Raw genomic sequence first — 24877 nt, 5'->3', positions numbered from 1 at the left:
CAAGGACCTCTACAAAATACAAAAACTTAGCAAAACGTTTTTTTAAACAATGCTGACAAACAATGTTCTTAGAACAATTTGGTTTAAGAGCTGTAGTAGCCTCCCACCCAAACCCTGGCAATTCGAATTATGAAAGAACCAAGGAAAATCATACTTTAGTTTATTTCAGCTGTTAGAATTGTGGTGACACATGTTCTGGCCATAGATCCTTGTGAAGCAGGTTGTTCTTGATAGACATGAGCACAACCATATGTACCTGGAAAGGGGAGCCTGTAGTCCAGCAGCATCTGAGGGCCATAGGGCCTCCTCTTCTGATGTTGTCTTCTCCAGAATTTGTGGTACTCTTGACTTAGGGCAGAGAATAGCAGGCAGTCGGTTGCAGTATTGAACTCACTTGTACATCTCCTCAAAGACAGTATTGTTTGTTCTGAGAATAAGTGGTTTGGGGATTGTGAGAACACTACCCACAACTTTGATCCTCCTCAGATGTCTCTGCAACACCTAGAGCTGATTTACTGTTAATGCAAAGACTTTCAGGACTGGATGAGGATCTTTATCTTGATACCACCGTATATATGATACCATCTAGCCCTTCACAGTTTCTGATGTGTAACAGTACGTAAGGGACTTCAAGAGACTTCAAGAGACTAGGGCCCTGCGGGACCTGACATTTTTCCGCAGGGCCTGCAAGACAGAGCTGTTCCACCAGGCCTTTGGTCAGGGCGCAGCCTGACTCCCTCATCTGGCAATCTGCACAGAATTTTGCTTAACGGTTGCCATCAATTTGATTTTAATTAATTTTTATAATGAAATGTGTTTAGAATGTTGGATTATTTGATTGTTGTTAGCCGCCCGGCTTCGGTTGGGGAGGGCGGGATATAAATAAAATTTATTATTATTATTATTATTATTATTATTATTATTATTATTATTATTATTATTATTATTTTATTGGAACTAGGAAGCAGCAGTATGTTGTACTGCTGTTTGTAGTGCAACATATTCCAAGAGCATTTTGGTTTCTCTGGATATTGACTGAGGTCTGCCTCCTCTGCCTGCTAATGTAATTGCAGCAAGCTGCAGCATTCAGTGTCTCAAGGTTAAAATCAGTACATGATCGTTGCAAACACCAGATTGTGTCACTATTAATGCTGTAGTATGAATGCTAAATGCTAGCAGTGTTTTTCAAACCAGGGCTACTGAGAGTCTTGTACATATATTTTCTAATAGTGATTTTTTTAAAGTAACTTTACAAAATATAGGGGTTTTGCTGAAGAAATCTAAAATCCAGACATATCTGAAAGAAGCTTTTATCATGTGCCCTAATTAGTCAGGAAGGTGGTAGAAATACAGTTGCAGTAATTTTATTTTGTTTTCATTTTATTTTTGAGGCAAGAAATAAGAATTACAAGAAAAAATAGAGGTATTGGGATAATTGCCATTTTGCTATTATGAGAAGATTCTATTTATATTAATTTCAAAACATACCACGCAACAGCCAAATGCTATTCATTCCCCCCCCCCCCCCAATATATCAGTAGAGCATTTGCTTTAGTGCCAGTCTTTATTCAGATTTGCAGTTCAGGAAAGCAACACAGAAAATTCTGCTATTAATGTGGGAAACTGGGAAGCAGTGGAGAATGGTAAGATGTATATTGATATTAAATTCATTGAGAGCAGCTGAACTTCCGAATGTACAACAGACTGGACAGAAGTATTCAAATTTATAGGAATTCCTTGCCCTATAATGAAATAGTCATACACCTGGAAGACATGTTCCTCCTTTTTTGAAGTATGGTTGTAGGTATCCATTGTATGTTAGCCTATAGTGAATACGAAACTTGATACAAAGCACAGTAGATAAATAAAATGGGGATTTTAGGATATCCTCGGAAACAGTTGCTTGCTGAAGTAGTGACATGTGGAGGTGGGTGCTCTGATGCGCACTTGGAACTTCCTCACTATTGGCGTTCATATTGGTAGAGGAGATGGCTCCATCTGCTTTGCTAAAGGTCAGACATCCCCAAACTCTGCCCTCCAGCTGTTTTGGGATCCCTAGCTAACAGCATAAAGTTTTCTGGTCACACTATTTCAGAACTGCTGAACATTGAAACTTGGGTGGACAATGTTCAAACAAGGCTAAATGCACTGCTTGCTTTTTATTCCTAAAACCATAATGCTGTTCCTAATATATTGATTCACAATAGCAATTGTCACCAAATAGTTAATAAGAGAAGATTCCTAAACCTGTGTTGAGGAGAGAGAGCAAGTTGTGACATGCTCTTTTTTAATTCCAGCTGCTTTGATCTGTGTATACAGAAGATTTGGCGAAATAGCTCATCCTTGTTAAGTGACCTTGGGTGTTCTGAATATTTAATTTCCTGGCTTTCCTTTGTTGGGGTGGGCGGGCGGGGAATCACTTGAAAGTGATTCCTTTAAAAATCCAGCAATTATTCCAGATTTGAAAGGCTTGCTTGAACAAGGTGATAGAAATGAATGCTACCCAGTACCTGCCATGTTTTAAATGCAGATTGCAATAAAAATCCTACCATCATGCTGCCCATGAAAGTACCTGAAAGCTTCATTAGTGGAGTTCTGCTTTTAAAACACTGAAATTGGCAGGCTTCACTCCAGTAGAGCACTTCAGCATATGCTTAACTTTAAACTTTAGCTTTCATGAGACAGTGTGCATGTTTAAAACGAAGTAAACACTTAAGTGCTTTGTTGGATTAATGCCCAGGTGAAGTGGTACTAGAAACATATCTCTTTCATACTTGACAAGTTGTCATTACAAGTTATACCATACTTTGACTTTTGATGATTTTTAGGTTTTGCTGAACTTAAGCCCCCTTTACTACTTTATTTAAACTATAAACTCTTTGTTTCCTGGTGTCATAGAATGATCTACCATGTTTCTAATCATTGTGACGAGAACTTTCTAAAAATAGGCATATGTAAGAGGGCCAATGTCGTGTAAGGGTTAGAGGATTGGCCTATGACCTGGGAGACCAGGGTTCAAATATCCACTTTGCCATGAAGCTCCCTGGGTAACCTTGTGCCAGCCACTGTCCCTCAGCCTTTCCCTACCTCACAACATTCTTAGGAGGATAAAATGGAGAGACGACAACAATTTGCACCACCCTGAACTCGGAAAATCTAAGTAACTACCAGCCAGTTGCCAATCTCCTCTTCCTCCCTTCCTGTTTGGTCAATTCCTTTTGAATAGTTTATATCTCTCAATTTCTACATTATTATTTATTATTAAAAAGTTGTATACCTTGGTGTGTTCTGAGGTCTGCAACTGCTGTCCTTGTTCCTCTGGCCCAGAATTGGTATCCGAGGTGAGGGCATGGAATCAATTTTGCAGCTCCAATGACACAGCATGGCCCCTGACAGTCCTGCTTCTATGTGTCACGTTCCTCCAGGAGTTTGTCTCCAACGCTGGGCGATCTTCTCCCCTCTCTAGGGGCATCCTCGCCCCGCATCACTGTTCCAGGACAGTCCACTCTGCTCTAGCGAGAAATTCCTCATTTTGTCCGATAACTCCAAGTGTGGAGAGGTGGGCCTTAAGTTGCTGTACCTTCCAGCAAGGCAACCATCTTGCACTTGCTGCAGGTATAGTTTTGCACTTTCTCTGGCACAGGTGTTGCAGGTCATTGCAGCAGCTCCCTCACCACCAGTGTATCTTGGTCATACGTACACTGTGAGACAGCATTCCTGTTTACAAGTCCTGGCCGTGAGCTCCCAAAGGCTGCAATCAGCTAAACAGAACTAGTGCTGGCTGTTAACTTCTTCCCCAGCTCACTTCCTACTTTAAATTTGAAACCAAATTTATAGATGTGGGTGCTGATCCCGTCTTCTAATCAAAGGATATGGAGAACAGCATACAAAGGTTCTTAAACACACCCTAATATAGTTTATTAATGCTCACCTGAGAAAAAACAAATACTTGTGGATACAAAACCAACATACAATATGTTGTTCCCTCCATACTAGTTTTCTAGTTAAAGGAATTGTCTTTAAATTAAATACAGGGGCATTTAGAAAATGTGATGCTGTCACCAGCATCTTAAAACAGTATAGTCTGCTCTACCACTGCTGCATGTATCAATCTGGTCAAAATTATTTTCACTAGCTGCAGTGTTAAGAATTTTCACAACTTGCATTGTAGTTCAATGATATGAGGCAAGTAGCTTCTACTTATACAGCCATTTTGTGACTGAGAACTGATTGATTTGCTTTTGAAAATGTCTTTCAGGGTTTTCTAATAAATTCAAAACCCGAGAATGCATGTGAGCCCATAACTCCTCCACCTCTGAAGGACAACACATCTCATGAATTCATTGTATTAATCAGAAGACTTGATTGCAACTTTGATATAAAGGTAGGTAATTTCTCATATGTAAGGATTCTGAATAGGGTTTCTGAGGATTCAGAATAATCTTTTAAGTTTGTTCTTTTAAAAAGAATCGTGTAGATCTGGTGTATACATACACATTTCTTTAGGAACGTGTTACCAATTTTCACCACTTGTGGTAGTTGCTTGGGTTCCACACAAATATTCTTTTAGTCATTTTCTGCATCATTGATTAATGTTCTGAATGTCATTTAAAGTGTAACATTTTGTGCTTTACTTTGATCGGCTCTATTTTTCTTAATTTCACAAGATTTATATACCACTTGATTGTAAGAAAACCTCAAAAGTGGTTTGTGTCATAAAAAAGATTGCATGCAGATACTTACCCTCAGCAAAATCAGTGTTATCAGTGTTGCTGTTGTGGACTCCACATTTTTGTTCTGTAAAGACAGTGCTGGAGGGGTTTGGGGGAGGTTGACTTGTATTAGAGGGTAGGATCATATGATTTCCCTGGAAGCACATTTATGAGGGCATACTTGATGGAGTGTAGCCTACTGTACATAGGAAAGAGTTATATCTGGTTGTTCAGGTTCCACCTACCACTGGCATATGACCCCTAGAAGTTGTTCATGAGGCAGTGTGGCCCTTGGACTGAAAGAGATCCTCCAGCCCTGATGCAGCAGGAAACAATGGTTTCCTCTTATGCCTGTCTGATCCGGATAGGTTCTTATATAATATATAAAATGTTTTTGTTGAATGCTGTATAGCTTTTCACCTCATCTGAGGGTGGGTGGGAATGCTACATTATTATTTTTTGTGGACAAAGTTGACAAAATGAACCTAATGGAAAATTGTGCATGCCCAAATGGGGAAAAAAAAATGAGAGTACAGTGGTACCTCAGGTTAAGAACTTAATTCGTTCCGGAGGTCCGTTCTTAACCTGAAACTGTTCTTAACCTGAAGCACCACTTTAGCTAATGGGGCCTCCCGCTGCTGCCACACCGCCGGAGCACGATTTCTGTTCTCATCCTGAAGCAAAGTTCTTAACCCGAGGTACTATTTCTGGGTTAGCGGAGTCTGTAACCTGAAGCATATGTAACCCGATGTACCACTGTACCATATTTGGGTGGAGTGCCCCTAGCAGTCCAGTTAAATGACTTACTGTTGGCATACACTGATTAAAAACCAAGTCACCTGATGTTATGCTGCCATTGTAGGGATGTTATTGTAGCCAACGAGGCACCCTCCATATACTGGTTTCCCAACTCCCCTCAGCTGCAGCCATCATGGCCAATGGTAAAGGATGATGGGGATTAAAATTCAGAAACACTTGAAGGGCATCCCATTGTGTGGCAGTATACAACACTGTTTAGGATAAAAGATAAAACGTAACATTATCTATCAGTGAGCTATGCTAGTGTATTGCAAACGATATTTCAACACAACTTTTCTTTTTTTAAGATTCCACTTTAAGATACAGTATATGGAATGAAACTTTGTTGCTTAGTTCACATTGAATACAGTTTAAGGCACTTTGCCTCTGAATACCAGTTGCTGGGGAGCACTCATGCTTAGAGTGCTCTTGCACTCTGGTCCTGCTTGTGTGCTTCCCATAGGCATCTGGTTGGCCACGGTGAGAACCGGATGCTGAGAGTGGGTGGATCTTCTTCTCTTCTCATGTTCTTAGACTTTGCCTTTTTATCATCTGCCCATCCTTGCAGTTGCAAAATGGAAAACCAAAGCATCTCGGTATTCTATAAATAATCTAAACTGAAATAAACACTTTGTATTAGGTACTACACTGGTGGCTATAATTCCAACAGATGAAATGTATTAGGAGAAGGCTGATCCTAATTTACAAAAACTTACTTTAATGACAGCAGAGAAATGTCTCGCAGGAAAGTAACTTTCCCCCTTTCTTTTAGTTTTGTGTAGTATTATCCTTTCCCTTCTGGGGCTGAATACCATTAACACTATGGCATGCTATTCATTATTCAATAGGTTTCTGATTCCCATACTCTTTTTATTTTTGTTATAAGAGCAAGCCACTTTGAAGCTGGAACAATCTTGGAATAAATTTTCACAAGTAGATGAAGGAATGGCATGCATTTTTACAGCAGGAGCTTTGACAGCCTTAGGGTTGCTTTTGTTAGATGGGACGGAATACTATAATGCTGCATTGCTAATGTCACCCCTGGAAGTGAGAGCAGGAAAGCAAAACAGCATTGTCAAATCAAAGCCTGAAATGTTGGGCTTGAGCAGGACTGGCTAACCTGTGGCCCACCACTGCCTTTTAATTTTCAGTGCTTAAAATCCTGGGTAAATTACCTAGGTGTTCTGGGATTATAGTACTACTACATACACCGTAGTACCCAAAACCTTCTGTGGTCTTCCAAGGTGTGCATGCACATCTCCCTAAAACAGAATCAATGTGTATAAATAAACTTAGTTGCAAAAAACCCATATAGACTCACTGCACATTTTTTCTCTTCTATTATCATTGTCTGTACTGTTCTAGTTACTTGGCCAAAAAAAACTTGTTAATTGATTTTCAAAGTACTTACTAAATAGCAGCTACATTTGAACAAGCCTTGCACACTCACACAGTTGATTTGTTCTTCCATTCTCATGAGCCAGGAAGTGTTAGTTAAGAATAGTTTCCTGCTGCACCAAAACTGGTTATTGGTGGTTAATGGTTTCTAAACTATCCAGAATATTAAGCCAAGCTTTAAAGTTGGCTTCATTTTCTAGCTTTTTTGGAAACCATTCCCCATTGATGCCAAGTTCAGACTTAATGGGAAGCTGTAGTTAATGGAGATGTCCCGATGTGCCAGCTCTTTCTCACCAAGCTATGTGAGGCATGTTCATATTTATTTATTTCACTAAATTTATATACCACTTGATTGTAGAAAAAGCATCAGAGTGGTTTACAACAATAAAATGACCACTACAAAATTTACAACCATAATTTAAAGCATACAGAAAGTTAAAACTACAATAGAATAGACTTTAGCAGGCACCGAAAATAATACAGTGAAGGTCAATAGGCAGGGAGTTCCAAAGTGTCAGTGCTGCCACTAAATGATTGTGTTTTTATAGATGCAGTGCAGGTACTATGTGGCACCTGTAAAAGTGCCAGTTCTGCCAATATCTCAGCTTTACTATGCTGAGGTATGATTGCTTGCTGAAATGGGGCCAGTGAGTTGCATCCAACGGTTCCCATTATCCAGCGGAAAGGAGCCCGTCTTGCATGGAGGATTGATCTAACCCTGTGTGTTCTGTATAGCTGTGTCAAAATATTCTGTGTTGTACAAAATGAATAATATATTATATTCCTGTAATAGTTTATCCTACAATTAGCTCAACTTCATATCTTCTGTGGTACGCAAATCAGAAAAAGTATAAAGCATATCTTGTGTGTTTTCTGATCCTGTGACATCAGCATAGAACAGATCTCGCCTCAAAACTTCACAGCTGAATGCAGTAATGAGAACTGCCTGTAGCTCATTCATTTGATCTCTTGCTGCAGTGGAAAAGCAAGCCGTGGGAACAGATGACAGTTTTCTCTGTGCAGCATCCAGAAGTGTAACCTATGCATCTCCCAAAGGATTTGGATGCCTGTAGCAACAAGAGCTGCAGGAATGTAAATGCCAGTTTCCTTTAGGGGAGATAATTGCTGTGACCTGGTGGTAAAAAGTGCAGTATGGTTAACCAACTGCAACAGATGAGGCGCCAGTGTAGGACAGATTCTACTGATGGATCCAGTTAGACAGCCCACGCCTAAAGAAATGCTATTGACTTTGCAGAGCACAGTTGCCAGGAGAGTTGGGTTATTCGTGCTTGAGAAATGCCTACTGAGCCCCAGGCAGGTTGTAAATTATCCACTAATAGAATAAGTAGCAGGCAATTGGGGATGACACAGAACTTGGGCATGGACAAAGTCTCCTGAAGTTGTGTGTCTAATAACTGAAACAATAGACTGAAAACAACTGCAATCAATTCTGATTCCTGAATGGAAAACCTGCATGATTTGTTTTTTTAAAAGGCGGCACATTTCCACAAAGTTTTGTTTTTAGAGCTCTTTCAATCTATTGAGAGGAAATATTCAGAAAACAAATCTGGGAATTAAGTTGAATAAACAATAAGTGAACTTGTGAGTTTTCGGCATATTTTGCTGGCTCCTTTTGTGTGTGTTTCCTCTTTTGTAGATCAGCAGGTTATGAATATCCATGAATGTCTGCCTGGTAGATCAAATGGTTGTTTAGACATCAAAATCTAAGCAGTTCAGTTTTGTGTTTATGTATTTACTTGTGAGGACTTGAAACAAAGTGTTCCAATCTTATCCCCAGCCCCTACCAAGAGTGCTTCTGTTTCTGCTCTAGCTAGATTGAAGCAGGAGCCTTGGAGTGCTGTTTAGGGTTCACAGAAAACTGCTGAAAGCTTCCTTCGCTGTGCTTTATGATGCTAAAGGCTTCATGGTTTGGGCAGGCTGCCAGCCCTGAACCTTAATACTTTATTTGTGGTATAGCAGAGGTGCAGAACCGCAAGGTCGGGGGCCTATAGAGTCTCCCCAGGTTGTACTCCCCATACCACACCCCTCACATGTTCTGCTCCTTGGCTGCCTTGAATTGGTCTTCAACTGGGAAAATATATCTTGTTTGCCTGGATGGAGAGAGGTGATGGTGAATGTGGTAGAGCTGGAGTGTAGAAACCTCCGCCTTTTTGCATTGCGGGATACAAATTGCCCACTTTTGCCTCCGGTCCTGTCCACTACTGGTAAGTGATACCCTCCAGAAAGCTGCCCACAAGTTAACGTGGTTCTGTGGCTGGAAAATGTTTTCCACTACTGTATAAATTCAGTTAGTGTGCTAACCTCATGATGCATCTTTCCTCTCTGGATCAAATGCTTACCATAAGAATATACTGTTGGGGGTGGAAACAGGGCCATTCTCTCCCCCCCCCATTGCACTGGTGTTTAATGGGCACCTTCAGCATCCCATGACTTAGCTGGCCTATAAGCCTAGACCAGTTAGGTTGTGGGGTTTTTTTGGAGGGGGGGGGGTTGCAAGAGAAGCCACAGCTCTGTACAGCATATATTTTACCTGTGTTGTCCTTGTGAGAGACGTCGCTATAACTGCTGAGTAAGAGCGGGTGGTTTATCCAGAACACATTTCCCCCTGTTTTGCAGGATGTGATGGAGACACATTATGTGGCCGTGGCTCAGAATGAGAGATGGTTTCATGTGTAGAGAGATTCCTCTGCTCTCTTAGAGGCACAAGCCTCACTGAACATACCAGCATTGCCTGCCATGTTTTGATATGGAATTTGGGGTCAGCTTTGGTATCAGTTGGCACTTGCAGTATAATGCATTGGCGCTGTGAGAGCATTGTAAAACCCTGAGAGGAAAACAGAAATTATTTAAAAGCATCATTGCCTTCCGGGAGCTCTGTTCTAGCACAGTGAGCATTACGCACTGCAATTATTTTTTAAAATTTTACTATGCTGCTACATTGAATCCTTATAGTTGTAATTCAGATCACCACATGTGATGAAAACTTAGGACTAGATTTTGAGGAGGCATTTATCACTGTGCACATGAAAGAGGAGGAAATAACCTGCAGTTTGAGAGTGTGAGGTTTGACATGAAGGTGCAAGCTTCCAAGGAAGAAATTACAGCTATTTTGCACTTCCCCTGGACCTGCTACACTGCTGTAGGCTAAGCCATGCTTTGATTTAGTATGTTGTCTGAGCCAGGGCTCATGGCGTGTCTGAAGGAGACAAACCATGAGCCTGGGTATGGATGACATGCTAAACTAAACTGTAGCTTAGCTTGGAGCAGCAGGTGAACTGTGGGAAGAACTCATTGGTGACTCCAGGAACCCTGACACAATTTTGCTAAGCCATAGTTTGGTTACGCTTATGTTTTAACCAGCTTATTTTATTTGGTTATGCCTGTGATTAAATTAGGGAGTTCCCCCTCCCTTCCTCCACCAGTGGAAAGCTCTGAACAGAAGAATGTGATCAAGCCTAACGTTTTTGCATGATTATGCAGAAGCAGACTGTTACTAGGATCACTGTTAGCTATTTTTAGTGCAGTAGTATAAAAGTAGGACACCAAATTCTGTTGACAGTGTAACATACCTCACGAAGTTCCTGGAAGTATTCTACAGAGTTAACAAATTGATATATAAACTATATACTTAATCAACTTCAGTTGGAAATGCACTATAGTGTACATTATTAACGGTTCTAGTTACAGGTAGGTAGCCATGTTGGTCTGCCATAGTTGGAACAAAATAAAAAAAATCCTTCCAGTAGCACCTTAGAGACCAACTAGTGCACAAAGGACAGTATACTTCCGGTGTGGTGGTGTGATTAGTATGCTGGACTGAGACCAGAGTTCAAATTCCCTACTTACTCATGAAACTCACTGGGTGATCTTGAGCCTGTTGCTATCCTTCAGCCCAACTTACCTATTTCACAAGCTTGTAGTGATGATAAAATGGGAGAAGGGAAGGTGTATATATGGATATATTTTGTGTAGCAGTTTGAATGCTGCATGAATGAAAGGGGACTTGCTAATATCTTTAATATTTGCTAATGTTCTTATGCACAAAATGTTCTGAGTTAATTTCTCAGTTCTGTGCAGTTTTTTTGTTGACAGGCATTTTGTTTGGCTCACAGGTTCTGAACGCACAAAGAGCTGGCTATAAGGCAGCCATAGTTCACAATGTTGATTCCGATGACCTCATTAGCATGGGATCTCAAGACAGTAAGTACAGGTATCTCGCTTGATGACATTCTCCCACTCTTTGCAACAATCAAAAACAGAAGCTTCAGAATGTGTACAATTCAAATGAAAATTCATTTACTTCCAAGTCAGCCAGTTGGAAGTAACATTTTCGGTCCTGCTAATGTTTTGAAGATTGTAAGCCTGTCAGACGTTTAGCCCTCCTCCTTAAAAAGGACTGAAATCAGTAAAGGTGATCAAGATATAACATTGTGACAAGAGGGCATAATAGACTGGGTGGTATATAAATGCCAAAGATAGATAGATAGATAGATAGATAGATAGATAGATAGATAGATAGATAGATATGTATGTATGTATCTAAAATACATACTATTTTTATTGCAATACACTTTATAGTGCTGTGTTCTCCTGAGGGCCATTTTCCATAACTTATTTTCCTCCTTTCATGTTTTTAAAGCTTTTTTTGTTTTGTTCTCAGAGTGGTTTTTTAAAATCACAATAAAATTCAACAGGGGGTGAAGGGAAGTAATTGACATGAATTTCTTGAAAGTACTGGTGGTTGTAGAGTACAAATGTGTAAAATGTGGAATCCAGCTTCTACCATAGGAAGGCCAGTTTAGAGACAGTAACTTGTCAAAGCCAAATACCAAGCATTTTACATAGCCAAAGTGCTCCAGCAGATGCATAAAAAAAATGCTGCTAAAACTTTTAGGCCTGGAATGTCAGTTCTATTTTGCTTTAGTGAAGGTCATGAAGGACACCCACATTTCCAACAATAATCCTTGTAACTGGGGTTCTGTCAAATACTAGAACCTCTCACACCCTGACACACTGCTATAAATGGAGATTTAATGCTCTTTCATTATGCAGTGATCAATACTTTTGCTCTTATAAGCCCATGAGCTTGCAGAGCAGGTACATACAGCTGGGTGTAAGTCAACTAGCAATACCACTAGAGGGCATACTAGCATAGCCTGTAAGGGACATAATAAAATGAGCAAATCTTAGAAACCTGGGAACCACTTGCCCACAGAACCTCCGTCTTGCCAGGATTCAGACTCATTCAGCCTACCACTGCATCCAGACACCAGTCCAGTATTGGGCAGCCATTTCCAGTTCGGATGTTACAGAGAATTAAGAGTTGAGTATCACTGGACACCTTGCTCCAAAATTTCTTATGACCACTCCCAACTGTGTTCGTATTTGGAAGTATTGAAGCAAGGGACGAACAAGATACTCCGTCTTAGATTGTAACTCTGCTTTTGGTGTATCACGTCATCAGATCTTGCATTCCTAAAATGTGGTTTTGTAAGTGATTGGAAAACGGCTGCATAGGAACAAGAAAAGCAGTTGTGAGCAGCAGACTTGCATTTTCACATGACATTAGAGCTTTTTGCAAGTTATGAAAGCACACTATTTCACACGTAACAGAGGTGGTGAGGAGTAGGAAACATGAGAGACGTGTTTGTTGTGCAGCCCCTCCCTGCTGCGTCTCCCATCACACTTGGAGTCACTTTTGATCGAAGTCAGAAATTACTGTACCTACTTGCACACCACCAGAAAGTTCTTTCCTATTGTGGCTGTTCACGCAGAAGCAATTGCACCGGGGTGTTCATTACCCACTGCAAGGCACAGTTGTATGCAGGCTATTGCTAGGATATTCCAGACAACAGAGGGGACATGCATTCTTATTATGTGGTCCTGAAGGGTAAGGAGCATTTACATGTTACTGTGTCCATGTGAAATACTATTGAAGGAAATGCATTTTTCACAGCACACCCATGCAAAAAGTATCTGAACAATTATTTTATTAAAAGTGCCTTTGCACAGTGATTTGCTTATATTCACCAATTGTCACTAGTATTATACCCATATATAGTAGTATACAGCACTCATAAACTGTATATTGTTGCTCATCTTTTCTCCCTTTCTTCCTCTCTCTTTGAACAGTTGAAGTTTTAAAGAAGATTGACATTCCATCTGTCTTTATTGGTGAAACATCAGCTAAGTCTCTTAAAGAATTCACCTATGAGAAAGGGTATGCAAAGATTTACTTTTATTTTAGTTGTTTGTGAACTGTTATTATCTAGTGATTTTTCAAACTTTATATGGATTTTTAAATCAGTAAAGTGTGATTCATATTTAAATACTTCAATAAAATGTGATACAACCTGTTTTGTCGGGGGAAGAATGTGGATATAGGACATATGCAAGAGTGATTTATATTCAGCTACCTTAACATGAATTTCATAATCAATCCTCTTAATTTTTCCCCTTTAACAGAGGCCATATTTTGTTAATCCCAGAGTTCAGCCTGCCTTTGGAGTACTACCTAATACCATTTCTAATTATTGTGGGAATCTGTCTCATCCTTATTGTTATTTTTATGGTAAGTATTACCTTCTCTCCTGCTCCCCTTCCACAAGTGATATAAACATACTGTTGTTGTATTGCTGGAATCCGTTTAGCCTACGACTTACTTGGTAGGGTGCTTCTTCTTTTTTAAAATGAAATCAGACTTTATGGTGTTGTGCACACTAAAGCTCTTAAGACATACCTAAGAAATATCTAAAAATGGCTTTGAAGCTGTCCGCCAATTGAGATCCCCGACATGTATACACCAGTTCAGTGAGAGATTCTGTGGGAATGGGTATTCATATGTATGCAACGAGCTGCGGACATGAAGTTTTGCATCTCTTGATATGAAAAGGGAAGCTGGTGTGGGTCTGGAGGTTCTTTGAATGCATCTACTTCGGTGCCCACAAGAGATCAAAAGTGCATGCCCTTCTTTCCTTCTTAGTGAAAGTGTAAATGGTGCCTTTCTCAAAATTCAAAGCTGTCACTCCCACCACTCAGTGCTTATCAGTTTGGAAGTGAAACAGTGCTGCTCCAGAATAAAGTAATGATTTACTTGGGGGACTCTGTAGGTTGGAGGAAGTTCATACATTGGTAAATTAAAATTACAAACCCAGAACAACAAGGACATGTGAGCTTCTAGAACTTAGGGATTGTTAGAATTGGAGAACCTCCAGTACATGGGCCTGTCATGACCAATCAGTGGGTGCACTTTGGCCCGTGAGGAATTTCCCCCCAAACTATACCTACCTGCCCATCCATTGACATCGCTGCTGAGGGAGGACAGAAAAGAGACAAAGCAGATCTGACTGCTGAGGCAATCCCTCCATAAGGCCAGTTGGAGTTGTATATTTTATGCTACAGGTGAAATTGATAGTTTTCTGCATCACAGTTGACACAAGCATGTTACTTTGATGCCATGCTTGATTTGCAAGTTTCATGGATGAGATGACAGCAGATGCTCCAGAGACAAAACTCTTTTACTCGTTTTAGACCTAACTTTTTTTTTTATAAAATTCTTTGAAGATACCATGTTTTAGGCTATACCCAGTGATTTTTTCTGCTGTTATGTTGAAGACACAGCAGCTTTAATTAGATTGATTTCTTGCAGGTTCAGTGTCTTCCTTGTATATAATTTTGAAAAAAAGAAGGAACCTTTACAACTCTCCTAATTGTCCTTCATCAAAAGAGAATTTCCAAAGAAGCTGCATGTGGTCCCTAAAGTGCTTGCAGCTCTTGTTAGATGCTCATGTTATGCCTTTATTTTAAAAACAATGTAAAAAATCCTTGCCTTTTTAGACTTGCTGAGGTTGCTTAGAAATTAATGCCAGAATAACAGCGAAATGCTAGAAACAAATTGGTTTTTAAAAAGCCTAAACAACATATCCCCAGTTAAGAGAATTATGTGAGTGCAGATGCTCACACATATATGTAGCCCATGCATGGGTTCTTGTTCATTTCATTGGGGGGAAACATCTGCTTGTACAAAGGAACACACTTTAGATCTTCTTTTTTTGCATTTACAATGTCATAGTTACTTTTTTTTCAAATTTATAGAAGGAAAAAAGTAGGCTGTGTACTCATTTACTCACTTAAAATGCAGCTTGGTCATTATTTTTTCCAATTCAGATCAAAGCTGGTTTGGGAAAAACACACATCAAAATGCAGTATTTAATAAGAAACAGCAGGATAGATTTGGATTGTGGCTAACGTCATGTGTACACCACTTCCCAAACCAGTGGTGGGAGTGTACTGGATGTAAGCGTTAAACACAATCCTCAGCTTTCTGGGGATTTCTTGAAGCAGAGCTGGCCATCTGAAGTTGAATGGACAAAGATGTTTTTACCTTAGAAATTACACTTTCAGTTCTTCTATCACACATTAAAGAACACCAACCAGAAACAATGCTGACCTCAAAGGGTAACACCATAGAACATAGAATAGAGCTGCTAGGAGACAACTGGTCAAATACAGTGGAATTCAAACTCCCTAGGGAAGAAGTACCACATGTTATTTAAAAACAATTGTATCCCTGGGGATGCTGCCTTTGATAAGCTTACTGTATGTGCAATTAAAGGAAGACACTGAATTGCAAACCTCTGGAGAATTTTTCTGTGGAATACACAGCTATGTACTATGTCTAGTTTCTCTAATATACGTATCAGTCTGAATCATAGAAAAGAGGCAAAGCAAGAGGAGGTGATACCCAAAGATGATAAACCCAGGGTTGAACTTTCAGTAAAGAATATGCAGGCTTTTTTCCATGGCCACAGCTGAGCCCAGAGCATGAGATGTAGCAGAGAAGGGCAGTTTCCCAGCCTCCTCTTTGGCATCTTTCCACAAAGGATGGGTGCACATTCTCATTTTCAGTATAAGTAGCCACTTAAAAACTCAGCGCATAGCAACTCTAAGCACATGGGAGCAAGAGTCATTTGTCGCATCTGGCCACAGCACAGTGGCTCTATTTTCCTGCAACCATAGCTAAAGGCTATAAAGCAGATGGGGAGATGGCTTGAATACAAACTTGCAATGAATCTGATGGAACACAGGTGAGAGCTGTTTATTGAACCTGCTCTGTGGCAGTGATGAGGGTGAAGGGTCATTATTTTTCTATTGCCATTTCATCTTCATAGTTCTGTCCAGCTGAGCTTTTCTTAGTGGCTTTAGGTCCTTCCTCTTTTTTCTTTTTTTTTTTTAAATGCATTTCTATCCCACCATTTTATCTAGGGAGCTCAAGGTGTTGTACATGGTTTCTCCCCCCACCCCTTTTAATCCCCACAACAACCCTGTGATGTAAGTTAGGCTGAGAGTGAGTTGCCGAACGTCACCCAGATAGCCTAGTGGAGATTTGAACCTTGCTTTCTCAGGTCTTAGTTTGACATTGTAACCACTACACAACACCAGCATTTTGACCCAGCAGAAGAAGTGAAAGACTCCTCATAGGATATGCACTTTGAGGATGGAATTGCTCACATCAGCCGCAGCCTGGAAGCCACTATTGAGGCAGTTCAGTCTGTGATTTATCCACAGAGCATCTGGTTCTGATGGATTATTTTGTTGAGGCCTGAGGATATGGGCAAAGTTAGATCTTTCCTACATGACATTTTGTAGGTAAGAGCTGACCAGCTTGGTTCAAGAAATAAAGGCTTTGTTTTGAGGGAGGCGGGTCAGTCCCATCTGCATTAAAGGAGGTAGGAGTGCAAACACTCCTGGAAAAAGTCATCCCTAGGCATAAAAGATTATAACAGCTTGGCTAGTGGGTAGGAACCATTCACTAGGCAAGGTGCTTGAGCAGATGGTTGCTGTACAACCCCAGAACTCTCAAATTATAGTGATTGTGTAGATCTGTGTCAATCAGGTTTCAAGCCTGGGTTTGATCCAGAGATTGCTTTGGTCGCCTGATGGTAGGAGGGAGACTGGGGAGTGTGACCCTGTTGGTTCTTCTAAATGCACTAGGTAGACTTCTTTAGAGCTTGTCACTTGTCCCAATAGCTATACTAGAGCTGCTTTGGTCTTATAGTAGCCTTGAGTAGTGGCGACTATGATGACTTCAGAGATGAAGCAATATAACCTTGTGGAGGTGTTGGTGTGCAGGATAAGGATATGTACATAGGTTTTTCATTCCCACTATTGTGTCATGTTTTCTGTGTGGCTGATTTTGTCTTTCTTCTTTTGAACAACTGTTCTCAGAATGAAAGGAGACTTGAGTTGTGTGGTGTATTACTCTTAAAAGTTTCCGTCTTCTATTTCTGTCTCTTTCAAGATCACAAAATTTGTCCAGGACAGACACAGAGCAAGAAGGAATCGGCTTCAAAAAGATCAGCTTAAGAAGCTTCCGGTACATAAGTTCAAGAAAGGTAAGTGTGGCTTTTTAGAATTGATTGAATAATCTATGCCATTTTAGAGCTACAGATGACACAGGCTAATTTTGCCAAGGCTGCAATTTTATGCATATTTACCATGGAGTAAGTCCCATTGAATTCAGTAGGGCTTGCTTCTGAGCAGAACGGTATAGGATTGCAATGAAGAACTGTACATTGAGTTTTCAAACCTGAGCAGGTTTGATGTAGATTGAATGGCATCACATGATTAATATTACAAAGACATTGTGTTCTGTCCCCAGCTTCTCTGGTTAAGGCACTCAGGACTGGAAAAGATCTCTGTAGTTGAACTGGCATTATAGGTCATTACTACTGAACCAGGTCATATATTGCTGGAATTGGCTAAATCTTTTCATTAACTACTCATAACCAAGTTCCACAGTGGAAAAAAGCAGGTTATAAAGGTACTTTTAAAAAAATTGTACATGATACCGTTTGTGAGGACAGTGCATGCTGAAATGCTAAATTACTACATGAACCAATAGACATTACAGTGCAACTATCCTCGTTATCCATATTGGTAAAGGTAAAAGGTAAAGGACTCCTGGACAGTTAAGTCCAGTCAAAGGCAACTGTGGGTTGTGGCGCTCATCTTGCTTCAGGATGAGGGAGCTGGCGTTTGTCCATAGACAGCTTTCTGGGTCATGTGGCCAGCATGACTAAACTGCTGCTGGCGCACAGAGGACTATGACGAGTGCCAAAGCGCACAGAAACACTGTTCACCTTCCCACCACAGCAGTACCTATTTATCTACTTGCACTGGCATGCTTTTGAACTGCTATGTTGGCAGGAGCTGGGACAGAGCAATGGGAGCTTACCCCGTTGCGTGGATTCAAACCACCTAGTTGGCAAGCCTAAGAGGCTTGGTGGTTTAGACCACAGTGCTAAATGAGGACATGAAGGACTTACTAAGGTTTTTGTAAGTGGTGGCAATGGTGCCTAGCATATAGCCATAGTAGAAATTAGCAACTGGGTCAGGGGACAAAAGGTTTTATGCCATATTGTGGAAATGCAATGGCACAGGGTTGAAAAACACTCTGCCAGCTGCATCTTTACAAATATGATCTTCAGGATTCTGTATATACTAATTGTGCTCCTGATCATCTGTCTAGACAGATTGAATCACCTCTGAAGTCTCCTGGACTGTACTTACACATTATGTTGCATTACTGTTGGGAGGGGAAAGGAAAGAATAACATAATTATCACCTTAATACTAGCAACTGGTTTATGTGGGTTGGGCAAGTTCGTTGGTTGCAGATCAGTGTTGTGTATTTTAAAACTAATTAAAAAATTAAAATTAAAACTTGTGCAAGTAGCCTATTCACATGAGCTTCTTTGGTGATCACTTGTAGCCGAGTAAGACATGAGCAGTGTGGTATTAAAAAAGGAAACTTTTGTGTGATTACGATTCCTCTTCCGTGAGTCTGTGACTTACAACAGCACGGCCATGATCGCTTGCGAGTCCCAGACTCCCACAGAGCATTGTTTGCATGAGTAGCTTGCATAAGCAGTTATTTGTGTGTGAGCCAGTTGCAGTATGACCTGACTGCTAATGTAGCCTAATAGTTTGGACACATGATTAAATATGTTTAATCATTGTATACGCACTGTTGTATGTGTTTTACAAATCAGTTATTAAGTCAAGAACTGAAGGCTTATGCTTGAATTGGCTCATGTTTCCCTTCAGTCTCTCCTTTCCATTACAACTGTGATGACTGTATTAGTCAGGCACAATCTGCAACCCTTTCCCCAACTCCAACATTCATTGAACCAATATGAAGCCCTTCAGTTCTTGGAGAGGAAGAGTATGTATCTTTTTGCCAATGTTTTTGCTCTACATGTTTTGCCTAATTCATTGGACTTTCATCCTTAACCTGTAGCATGCAAACAACTGAGGGGGAGATTTTCAGTGACATTAAGATAACTACAACATTGTCATTGGCAACATGAAGAATATATGAGGCTTACACATGGGCTTGGATTTCGGGGCAGAGCTGCACCCTATTGGCTGTTCGCCCTTGATTGCTGTCTTCCATTATTGAGGACATTGCAAAGCAGATGTTCAGCTGAAAAGAGTGCACAGTGTATATACAAAGTTAGTTTCTCATAAAAAAATTAATGAGGCTGATATTTGCTGAATATTTTTGTTTCTCGGGCTTAAAATTTAATAGAAAGGAGTGTTAATTTCTTTTCCTGATAAGGATTTCTGATGGAGATGAATTAGAGAGGACAAATATGCAAGGAGTATTATTTTCTTCTTGTTGAATTGCATGTTATTTTACTGGGTTTGCCAGTATGCCTTGCTTATGGAGCACGGGAGGGGTGTGGTAGAATTAGGGTATCCATGTATGTGTTTAGTAAGCATGTTGCTTTTTGCTTTGTTTCATAAAATTGGAAGAGATCTAATAGGCCACAATATCATACCCAAGGCTGATGTCAGCAGGTGGCATGTTTGGACCATTGCTGAGGCTGACGTCTGCTGACCCAGGCCTTGTTTTCCAGTCAGCCCCCACTGCAATTGCTCAAAGTTGCCCACCATAATGCTATTTCACTGCAGGGCATTGTGGGTGATGATAATGGCAGCTTGCCTTATGCTCTTTAGAGGAGTGCAGTCATTGTCCTCTCATTTATATGCCTTCCCATCTGCCACTATGTCATGGTGGAAATGAATAGAAGCAGAGTCACCCACTGATGTTTAGGAGGCCACATTGACATAGGGAGACCCATGCTGAGGGTCCCCTCAAACCTGGAGACTGCTCTGATCAAACCTTTGCTCTAAGGTATTGCCAGTTTTCAATTGACCTCCATTAGCAGAGATCTGACAACTAGAGTCAACTTGCATGTGTTTCCTGCCATGTGGAGGTACCTCAAAACGTGAAGTGGTATAGAAGTGTCACGAGAACATACCTTTTCCAAAATTTGGGAGGCATGGAGATGAAAGAGTCCTCTTTCTGAGAAGTGTACCGTATATTTATTTATTTATTATTTATTTCACAAAATTTATATGTCACTTGATTGTAGAAAAAACCTCAAACTGCTGTCACGAGTTTGCACATATAACTGTAGAACGGGTCTATATATAGAATTGAGTTCTAGAGTAAGTGCTGATTTTGACAGCCAGGCAAGTCTGTTAAATCTTTAAAGCTGTTGCTGGGTGCTTAGAATAGGAAGTCAACCCTTTGCCTAAGAACTGACTGAGGAGGAAAGCAATGGGGGAAGGAAGACAAGGTGTAAGGCTCTTCAAGTTAAAAAATCTGGTACTTATATTGCTGGAGGCACACATATGAACACTTGAAATATGAGTGGAATAACACTGCTTATCGTGGAAGAAAGACATTCTCCTAAGCACTTCTGAAGAATAATATCCATCGGGCTTAATGGAGGGGCACACTGCAAATGCTCAGCCTTTGGGGCGGGGAATATTTCTCCCTCTCCTCTGATGAAAATAGTCCCACAAAGCTACTTGCCACACAGGTGCCCTTATGGTATTTTTCTCTCTACAGGGCAAATGCTGACTTACTAGCGCTGTAAATACTTGCATGTTTTGCCCTACATGGCAAATAGCAGCTTTGGAGTGTTGTGATTTTAATCAGAAAAGTGGCATAGAATAATGTGTTACATACCCCTCCTGGTGCTGCAGTCCTGATCAGGTGACCTTTAAACTTAAAAATAATAATAATTGCAGGAGATCCAATGACACACTTCCCAATGTCACATCTCGTTTGGCCCTGAACAGCCAGAGCTGCTGCGAGGGTATTTGGAGGGCACAACTCTCTTCCCTGTCTAACCATTGACAAGAGTAGTGCTCCTTTCATGGTGACAGGTCTGCCACAAGTTAATGGCTAGATTCCAGGCAGTTCTTGTTTTATGTACTAATTTCAGGCACATATAAGCTGCTGTATTAGCTGTCCCCATGAACACAGCCACAGGCTTCTGAGATGGGTGCCAGCTGAAAGTCCTCAGGCACATACTATTTTTATTTGTTTCCACTTTATTTGAATATTTCCACTCTTCTAATGGAAAGCACATTCCAAATTACTATAAAAAAAATTAAATTCCAATGCCAATTGATTTAAAACAGCAAATAGACTAGGCTTTACAACACTGATATTTTGTGTTCTTTGGAGGCAAGACGACAACCCAGAAATCTTCTGCAACTCCAAGGAAAGCTTTTGGATTATTCTGTTGCTTTCCTGAAGTCTACATTTTTTTTTTTTATTGTAAAGGCTATTACTAACTGCTAATGCTAATTAATTACACTGGAGCTCTCCAATGTGTGACATTTAAGGTGCAGTCCATTTATACTCAAACACACTGCCAAATTATTGTTTAACTGTACAAACCGCTGGAAAAGTGATAAATATTTGATCAAGGGGCCTTTGTGGAATCAACTGAGTGGGTGCTGTATTGAATCTATTATTGATGGAGACAGTAGCATAGAGCTCTTCATTCTGGTCTTCCATGATAGGCAGAATGACAGCTAACTCAATTCATTCAGTCTTTTCACAGGTTTGGAAGAGCATCTGAATCTTAAAGGTGAATTAAGATTCCATCTTTTCCATCATGGTAAAAGCCAGAGAAACCACAAATATCTTTTTCAATCTGAAATGTTAACTTAATGAGGGTAAAATGAGTAGAGAGTGTGTGTGAAAAATAGAGTAGATCTCCACTTAGACCAGCAGTTCTCAAATGGCACGATTTGGTATGGGTCTTAGTAGACTGTCACATTCATTAATTTGTTTTACAAATCAAAGCACGTATATATACGGAAGTCATATTTTGATAACTGTAGTCTTGTCTTTCTAATGTAATGTGCTTGTGAGCAAAGTTCTGTGAAATCAGATGTTAAAAGTTTCAGCTCAGATTCAGCATTCATCCCACTTGCTGGCATTAATTCCCCATCTCCTATAACCAGTGCATACTATTACAATCACATGGTGGCCATTACTTCTCAAATAATGGTTGCATACTTTATATTTCCCTAATCTGCCAGGTTAGAGGTGCAGAATACATGCATTTATTTTTCCATATAATTCATCATCTAGAACACAGGGACCAAACATCTACTAAATTAATACACTGGGCAATTCCAGCATGGCTTCTGCAAGAATAAGACCCATCTAACCAGCCTCTTAAGAGTTATTTGAGAATGTCAATAAGCACATGTACAGCATGTATACTTAAGACTCTCAATATGCTTTCTATACAGTCTCTTAACAAAGATTCCTAAGTGAGCTTAGCAGTTATGGATCAGTAACTGTTTGAAGAGCAAGAAGCAGAGAGCAGGAATGGGCAGTTCTTACAACAGAGGGATGTAAGACGTGGGTTCTTCCAAAAATCAGTTTGGGAGCCTCTGCTTTTTAACTTGTTCATAAATAGTCTGGAGTTAGAAGTGATCTGTAAGGCGGCCAAGCTTGCTGATGACACCATATTGTTAAAGGTGATAAGGGGGGGGGGATGATTGCAAGGAACTCCAAAAGGATCTCTCCAAATTGGCTGAAATGGGCATTAAAATCACAAATGCAATTCAGAAAAAGCAATGGCTAAGTGATGTACATTGGGGCAAAAAATCGTAACTTCAAGGAAATGCTAATGGGGCCTGAATTGACCATGACTGAGCAGGAATGAGACCTTGGAATTGTAGTAGATTGCTCGCTGCAACTAATGTGCAACAGCTGTGAAAAAGAAAATTCCCTGTGAGGCATCATTAGGAAAGAGATTGAGAATAGAACTTCCAGTAGCATAATTCTGTTACTCGAATCTGTGGTTGAGCTGCAATACTGGATAGCATTCTGGTCGTGTACCTCAAAAAGGATACTGAAGAGCTGGAAAATGTGAAGAAAAGGGCAACAAAAAATAGAACGTGGATTGAGTTGGCTTGTAAATGGCAGGCAGTCTCCAGGGGTGGAGGAGGCTTCCTGCTATAGACCTTTGCCCTCAAAACTATTAAGACTTGGCAGTGCCCTCCCTCCTTGCTTCTCCTTGCATATTTGCTTGCGCATGAGTGAACCATACCCCTGCCCCCCATGTTGTTAAGGAACACAATGTTTTTAGTATGTACAGGCAGACATATTTCTTGCCACTTTTCAGTGTGTGCAAGGTTTCTTATAGTTATTTTGGAAAACAGCCATCTTTAGTGTGACCCCCCCTCCCCGCTCAAACTGCTTTAGTTCAAAAGCATCAAGATAGAAGCTAATATTTCACTGGTTGTTAATGCCATTTGCTAAGTTGCATATAAAACTGTGTTAACTTCCCATAGGAAGACCTAAGGAAAAAAGCTCTAAGCCTGTTGGGGGAGGTGGGGAATAGGGCACATTTCAGTCTTAATTATTCTTCAAAGCTCCTTTAAACAATGTGGTAGCTCTGAGTATGCTGGCGTCTAGACAGAGCAAGCCTGAGTTATCCCTGGTGTTGCCTACAGAGGGAAACTTGTGTGATGGCCAACTCTAGCCCCATATTGGCTCTTTGTCAGATTTGGCAAGAGAGGAATAAAAATGGCTTGATTGTTGCTAGATAAGATTTCCCAGGACAGTAATGCAAAATCCATTAGCACCAATAACAACAGCTTCAGCCCTGTTGATGCTAAAGGATTAACCTTTCAGGGCTTTCCTGGTACTTATTTGGATGGGAAGTAAAGCAGCAGCTCCAGAGGATTGTAATCTTGGTATTAGGCATTCCTGGGTTTTCTTTCAACTGCAGCCTACTCTGCTTGCCGAAAAAGCATTGTGAGATTCCTTGCATTCAGATGAGGCTAATTAGTCAAACTTTTTAGAAAGGGAGAGGGATCCAGCTATTCCTTCGCTGGATTTTTGCTTTAATTCTGAGCCAACAGTTCTTGGCTGTTCTTGGTAGCTTGCATTTGGCATGAGAGGTATTGTGCAGGGGTGGCCTTACACCTGTCTCACAGTAGTAAGGGAAGAGAATCAGACCTTTCTTTTATTATATGTGATGCATTTATTAGCATTTAGGATGTAGAGCCTGAAGACTTGGTCAGGCATTTTTTGATGAAGCCAGCTTTCCCTATCGAGACAGAGCTTGTGGAGTCTTTGTAGAGACTGCCGTTGCTGTTGTTAGTTGCTTTTTTTGAAACTCAGAGACTTGCAAAAAATGAACACGAAAAACAAGGATAAAACAACTTAAAATACACAAGTAATATAGAAAAATTAAGATACAGAGGCCTGGGATAATAAGAATGTTTTGCCTGGCTCCTAAAAACACAGTGATGGTACCAGGTGGGCCTTCATGGGGAGAGCATTCAGTAAGCTGAGACACCCATTTTTGTGTTGATATCCTCTGTGCCTTGCTTGGAGTGAGCACTTTGAGAAGGGTCTCAGGTAAAGAATGCAGGTTCTGGGTTGGTTCATGTGTTGAGAGGCAGTCCCTGAAGTGTTAGGCTCCTGAGCTGCAGAAGGTTTTATAAGCCAAAGCCAGTACTTTGACTTTGGCCCAGAAACCAATTGGTAGGCAGTGCATTCGGGCCAGGATTGGTGTTAAATGCTCAGGCAATTTTGTCCCAGTGAGCAGCCTG

General features: G+C 40.5%; 1 protein-coding gene across 5 annotated transcripts in view; it reads left to right on the top strand.

Annotated features, from left to right (window-relative positions):
• RNF13 (ring finger protein 13) overlaps positions 1–24877 on the top strand; it is a 45770-nt gene that overhangs the window by 15752 nt on the left and 5141 nt on the right. For all 5 annotated transcript variants that reach the window (XM_081190544.1, XM_081190547.1, XM_081190545.1 and 2 more), the window contains exons 4-8: positions 4259–4384; positions 11042–11129; positions 13062–13149; positions 13395–13500; positions 17230–17323. In XM_081190544.1, coding sequence (XP_081046670.1) covers positions 4259–4384; positions 11042–11129; positions 13062–13149; positions 13395–13500; positions 17230–17323 — 502 coding nt within the window. The remainder of the gene's footprint in view (positions 1–4258; positions 4385–11041; positions 11130–13061; positions 13150–13394; positions 13501–17229; positions 17324–24877) is intronic.

The sequence above is a fragment of the Podarcis bocagei genome, assembly GCF_964188305.1.
Source record: "Podarcis bocagei genome assembly, chromosome: 4".
Lineage (NCBI taxonomy): Eukaryota > Metazoa > Chordata > Lepidosauria > Squamata > Lacertidae > Podarcis > Podarcis bocagei.
This window is presented reverse-complemented; position numbering and strand designations above follow the sequence as displayed.